General features: G+C 36.4%; 1 protein-coding gene across 3 annotated transcripts; it reads left to right on the forward strand.

Moving 5' to 3' along the window:
• The first annotated feature begins 3,787 nt into the window (after positions 1–3,787).
• On the forward strand, positions 3,788–6,059 carry LOC142624191 (transcription factor FAMA). Of its 3 annotated transcripts, none has more exons than XM_075797726.1 (5): positions 3,788–3,989; positions 4,168–4,296; positions 4,405–5,094; positions 5,240–5,671; positions 5,754–6,059. In XM_075797726.1, exons 2-5 carry the CDS (start codon positions 4,267–4,269, stop codon positions 5,850–5,852), a joined length of 1,251 nt encoding a protein of 416 aa, XP_075653841.1. In that variant the 5' UTR covers positions 3,788–3,989; positions 4,168–4,266; the 3' UTR covers positions 5,853–6,059. The 3 variants fall into 3 exon arrangements, with proteins under 3 accessions (XP_075653841.1, XP_075653842.1, XP_075653840.1); XM_075797727.1 differs by having other exon boundaries at positions 3,936–3,996; XM_075797725.1 differs by lacking the exons at positions 3,788–3,989; positions 4,168–4,296 and having other exon boundaries at positions 4,372–5,094.
• The last annotated feature ends 437 nt before the right edge of the window (positions 6,060–6,496 follow it).

Consider the following 6,496-nt stretch of genomic DNA (forward strand, 5'->3'; position numbering starts at 1 on the left):
AACCTACCCTCATTGTTCAATGAAGATTGATCTTCTTCATCTTCAAACTCATCCTTGTTGTAGTCATCAGAATCATGCATGCGAGAACGCCTTTCTTGCCTTCTAGCATTAGGGCCTCTTTGGGGACGCTCCTCACGCAAAGTAGCAATAACAGTGTCTTGCCTATCCATCCGATCCCGAATCTCATTAAACACCACGTTCATGCGTTCAAATTGTTGTTGCATAGCCTGTAAAATGATGGACGACTCCTCCCTTCCTTCCCTATTTGATGTTTCACACTTGAAAGACATACTTTTGAAACAACAGAGAATTGTTAGAAATAATTCCTCACAACACTCCCTCACGTGTTTGCACTCAAATTATGTCACTCCCACTTGTGTTTCACTCTTAAATTGGCTTTTTCCCGATAACAGTCTCACACTCTCTTGCCTTTTTCCACTCGTAATTTCGCCTTTTCAGTTCTTTATTAAACTAATAAACTTGATCAAGAAATTCAACTTGTAGTGTAAAAACAAATACCAACGGCAAGAAAATATGACAGAAACACTAAATCAAAGGAAGAGGACAAAAAAAAAACGATATTCTGGTCTGAGAGAATTGAAACTACAAATTTTTTTTTTTTTTCAGATGTCTTTTTTTTTTTCACGTTTTTTTTTTTTGGGGGACTGGGTGCATGATTTTAACCTAATGCACTTCAATAAAAAAAAAAAGATAAAAGAATGATGAATGAAGAACACAAAAGAAACAAGATAGGATGATAACAAGAAACAAAAGATAAAGGGGTAGGAAACTGATTTTAGAACCTGTGCTCTGATACCAAATGATGCGAACCTCAATCGACATGCTTTGAGACCCAACAAAAATATTGGAATATTGACTCAGGAAAGCTAAAATTCAGATTTATGATAGAAACCCTGACCCAACGTTTATAATCGAAACGCGAACCAAAGGTATAAGTTGACCTTGACCCAATGATTATAAAGAATCACGAACCAGAGGTATAAAGTTTGAACGCCACAAGGAAGAATCCTTGATAAGTTCACAGTTCTTGAAGAACCAAAAGAGAGCAAATCCTCACATTTTCTGATTTTTATTCAATAATATTATGAAAAATGTTTACAAACTTCAGAGCCTATTTAAGGGCTCCATAAAACTTGATAGACAAGAAAATATATTCTAAAATAACTCCTAATTGATACCTTACCATACTAGGAATCAAATTTGACCTAAAAAGCATTAAATGCACCTAAAAACAAGGAAAATACCTAAAAAACGTACTAAATAATAAAACCCTAAATAAAAGTTGATTTGGTTTGAAATTAGCAGATCCAAAATAGGAAAAAATCTGCCTTAACTGATATAGAGCTGGAAAGTCAATCAGCTATTAATTCACGCCATAAATCACTCCCAATTAAGCCAGATCAGCCCTAAATAGCTTGAATTAAATTTATTATGCTTTCATCTTCCTTTGGGCCAAGCTTAGAATGTCCTGCGTTAGAATCAACCCAAATCTCTTGAATCAGCTCATTAAGTGCTTCTTTGATCTTCTTGGATCTTGCTCTTGTAATAGGCCCAACTGGAACATGCAATGGATCCTTGAATGCTTGTTAATTCTCATCAGTTCAGCAGTATGTATGTTACTCAAAATTAGATTTATATTGCAAATAGTCCTAACTTATATGATTTTCTATTTCTAAATAGCACCCCTTTGTTTCAAATCCATCCACTTGGGTATATCAAACCCACTTGCAAGACTCAAAATATAAATTAAAAAAATTTGAGCAAACATTTAATTTACATTTATAAACACACAAAATCTCCATTCACAAGCTCAAAATACAAAAAAAAAAAAATCTTATTGATTATTAGTTATTACGATCCATTCCATCCACATGTTTATATAATCCATTTGATTTGCTTAAGGCCATAGATATTGCAATACTTTACACCAAATTTTCATATGAATTAATTAAATAAAAAACAAATTTCAATACTGAAATAGAGTTAGAATTGTTGTCGTTGTCATTACCGGAAGGGAGGCAGATGGGATGTTGACACCATGCTCACAGCAGCTCTAGCAACGAAGCTAGTGACTTGTGTGGAGATGGCGTGCATTGGTGTTCGGTGGAGTGGAGGCATGGGCAAGACTCAAGACGATTCAGTGGGTTTGGGGTTTGGATAATCATGGTAATGGATTAGGGATTAGAGGGAGGGAGGGAGGCAGAGAAGCTTGAGGGTTTTAGATTTTAGGTTTTGTTAGGTATGATAAGTTGTGTTTAGCGCTCCGTTTGTTTCAACGTAAAATATTTGCAAAGGTAAAGTATTTTACATGCAAAATATTATACTGAAAATATTTTCATTTTACAGTGTTTGGATTGCATTCTTGAAAATACACAAAAAAGTACATTTCAGCAAAATGAAGGAATTTTATGATCTCACAACCACCACCTGGTCTGGCAAAAACCAACTCACCGCCACTCCCCCAACCACCCAAACCACCATCAAATCCACATAAGCTCTTCCTTTATCAATTCCCAACTCACCCATTCACTTTCAAGTACACCCAATAAATTGATTGTTAGGCACTGTGATTTTACACCCCATATAGAGCACTACAAAGTAATTGATGATACCAATGATTCATTCAAACAATTTCAATAATTTGACCTCCCACTAAGGAGTTGTGCTATCCATCAATTTAAGTTAATTGGTTGTGCCAATGGCTTATTTTGCCTCTTAGAAAAAGACCGCTTTGTACTATGAAACCCCTTTATTTGAAAACCTTTTACCCATCCTAAGCCTTCCATTAGGCCACCCAACAACTTAGCTATCAATGGACCCACAAACCATTCCAGCCACTGAAAACCCCAGCCACCCACCGTAACTCAAAAATCCAGCCACCCACCAAAACCATAAACCAGCCAAAAAGCCGAAATCAATAAACCCATGCAGTGGTAAGAAAAACTAGATCTGAGAACCAGTGGGTGAGTTGACGAAGGTGAAGGTAGATTCGGTATGATGTAGGATAAAACAATCGGTGGAGTTAGAGCTGGTGTATGGTTGGACCAAAAACAGAATCGGTGGATTTGAGTGGTTGAACCAAGAATCGGTGGGTGGAGGTGTAGAGCCGACGATGGCAGAGGTGGAGTAGGCGATGAGACCTGTCGAAGACGAGTGGTGCCGATGAACCTGAGAGTAACTTGGTGGCTCTGGTTTGTGGGGAGGGAGAACTTGAGAATGAGAAGGGAGAGAGCGTGAAAGGGACTGGCGTATTAGGCAGAGTGAGAGTATCAGGGTGAGAGCTTGAGAACAAATGTAAAATATTTTACCAAAATTTTAAACGTAAAATATTTTATATAAATTTGCCTAGTTGATTTGGTTGACTGAAAATATTTTACTTTTGCCTAAATATTTTATTGCAAAACAAACATGATAAAATCAAAAAATATTTTCTAATAATATTTTACGCCAAAACAAACGGAGCGTAGGAGTTTTGTTTTGTTTTGTTTTGTTTTTTTACAATTTGGGTTTGTTAATATCTTATGCTTCATTTTAGTTTTTAAAAAGCTGATGTAGAGCCTACCAAATTAGTAGAATAATTTGTCTGTAGCATTTACTAAGAAGAGTGGATATGAATCAAGGCTAACATATACTTTTTTATTTTCCAAAGTTGAAAGTTCAAATAATCAAATCTACACGGCTTCTATCCTTAATAATAAGGGTCATGAGACGGAAGAGCGTTGCTGGCTTGTGACACACATAAATTAAAAGGAGGTGAAAGTGAGGTGAAAGTGTGAGGAGGGAATTAATCCACAGGCTCCTCTCTTTCTCTCTCTCTCTCTCTCAAAAGGCAAACTCTCTAATCACGGGCTTTCCTAGCCCATATTTTATATATATAGATATACCTCACCACGTACCCCAATCTAGAATTTTCATTCTTCTTCTACCTCCTCAAATTACATCTTATTGCTGATTGTCTCTCCAATTAGGTTAGTGGTGCAATTTCTACTTGTCTAAATTACACACACACATATAAATTTGTACTGTTGTAGTAGTACTTTCTTGTAACCCTAGCTAGTTGTCAGAGCTAAAATTTTCATTTTCCACTACTATTTTCTGTTAATTTTTGCTGGCTGTTAATTCATGAGCTTATCATCACTGTTTCAGGTGGAGGACCCATTCTGTATGACTCTCACTAGGGTTTTTGTCTTTACATGAAATTGAGTTGACTTCGGGTTTTCGATTAAAGTTATCATATATATACATATGGTAATGGAGAAAGAAGATAACTACTCGGTACCATAACGGCCCTCTCACTATTTATCACTAGCACTGTTTGTTTGTTTTTGTTGATAAATCTTTTCACAAACCATGTTGTTTTGCTCTAAACCCGAGTTCTTGCAGACCCCTCCTTTACCGCCAAGTTTTATGGGCCTGGATTACACTCTAGATCATCATCATCATCAACAACAACAACAACAACAACAACAACAACAATTCATGAAGCAGCGGATCGGTAAAACATCAGGAGATTGCAACAGTACTGGGATGGTTGACTACTTGCTGAATAATCCTTCTCAACAGCAACAACAGCAAATGCCTTCTGGGTTTTGTGGTTCGAGTTCTTTTGATAAATTGAACTTTGCTGATGTGATGCAGTTTGCAGACTTTGGACCAAAGTTGGCCTTAAATCAAACCAAGATTTCCGAAGAGGAATCTGGGATCGACCCAGTTTACTTCCTGAAGTTTCCAGTGTTGAATGATAGGTTGGAAGATCAATCTCTAATGGTTCCACATAATGAAGAGAGGTTCCAAGGGGTGAGTGTGGAAGATGAGACAAGAGTGAGAGAGGATGAGGAAGCTCGGGTTTCTGATAACACCTCGGTGCAGCTTCAGTTTATTGGTGAAGATCTCCAAAAGAACTCTGTACCAGAAGCAAAGAACAAGAGGAAAAGACCAAGAACTATCAAGACGACTGAGGAAGTGGAGAGCCAGCGAATGACTCACATAGCAGTTGAAAGAAACAGAAGGAAGCAAATGAATGAACATCTTCGTGTCTTGAGGTCCCTCATGCCTGGCTCATACGTTCAAAGGGTATCCAACCAATAATAGGATTATTTGCATTTGAAATAGATTCATTTTTATGGTTCAGATACTACTCTAATAAAAATAATTTAAGAAAGCTTTTATTTTATTTTTTTGGCTATATGTCTTATCTATTAGTTTGTGTGATTTACAGGGGGATCAAGCTTCTATTATTGGGGGAGCCATTGAGTTTGTGAGGGAATTGGAACAACTTCTCCAATGCTTAGAATCACAGAAGCGGCGAAGACTCTATGGAGAAACTCCACGACCGGTGGGAGCTGATTCCTCTCTTGCAATCCAACAGCCTCAGCCGCCATTATTTCCTCCGATGCCTCTACCAAATGATCAATTCAAGATTGTAGACTTGGAGACCGGACTCCAAGAGGAGACAGCTGAGAACAAGTCCTGCTTGGCTGATGTTGAAGTGAAGCTTTTAGGGTTTGATGCCATGATTAAAATTCTTTCTAGGAGAAGGCCAGGACAGCTTATTAAGGCCATCGCTGCACTTGAAGATTTGCAACTTAATATCCTTCACACTAACGTTACCACCATCGAACAAACTGTTCTCTATTCGTTTAATGTCAAGGTATAATATATGCTAAAAGAATTTTGCAGAGCAAATTTTTTCTCAAAATTGTTAAATCTTGTGCAATTAATATTGTGTGCAGGTTGCTAGTGAATCTAGGTTCACCGCTGAAGATATAGCGAGCTCAGTTCAGCAGATATTCAGTTTTATCCATCAAACAGTGCCGTGTGATGTAGTCTAGTAGAAGAAAGATGAGCTGTTGTTTTTCTTCTAAAATGCTTATTTGGTCTTGTCAGTACCTTTTTCGTTTTAGTCTCTATTATTTCTATTGTTGAAACAAAAATGTACTACTATGGTGTAGGTTGTATTTGCGAATCCTTGTACTCTCTATTCCTCTCATTTCCTTTTTTCGGTTAAATCATTTTCTTTTGTGACTTACAGAACTAAATTGACACTTGATCATGGTAAAGACAATGTATTAAATTGTACCACGCATGTAACCTTTCATTAATGGATTTACATTTCCTTCTCCTTGAAGGAATACATATATACTAGCTAGCTAGCTACATTTCTTTTTCAAGAATCGGTATTTTTGATCAATATTTAATTAATATAAGTCATCAATTCGGGTACAATTGTATAAACCACCCATATTATATGCATCCTCTAGTACTAATTCGGGTACAATTGTACAGATACTATATTATCTTTATATAAATTAAGTGCATGTTTTTCAACAGTTTTTTCTTTTAGATTTTTAACTTATTTACTTAAGTAAAAAATTGTTAAAGCCTGACTTGTTTTTCAGAACTATACTTGAATCAATTTTCAACGAATAAGATTATAGTAAAAAACTGCATCCAATAAGTAACTTAATTATTTCTT

Source organism: Castanea sativa, chromosome 2 (genome assembly GCF_040712315.1).
Source record: "Castanea sativa cultivar Marrone di Chiusa Pesio chromosome 2, ASM4071231v1".
NCBI classification, from domain to species: Eukaryota; Viridiplantae; Streptophyta; class Magnoliopsida; order Fagales; family Fagaceae; genus Castanea; species Castanea sativa.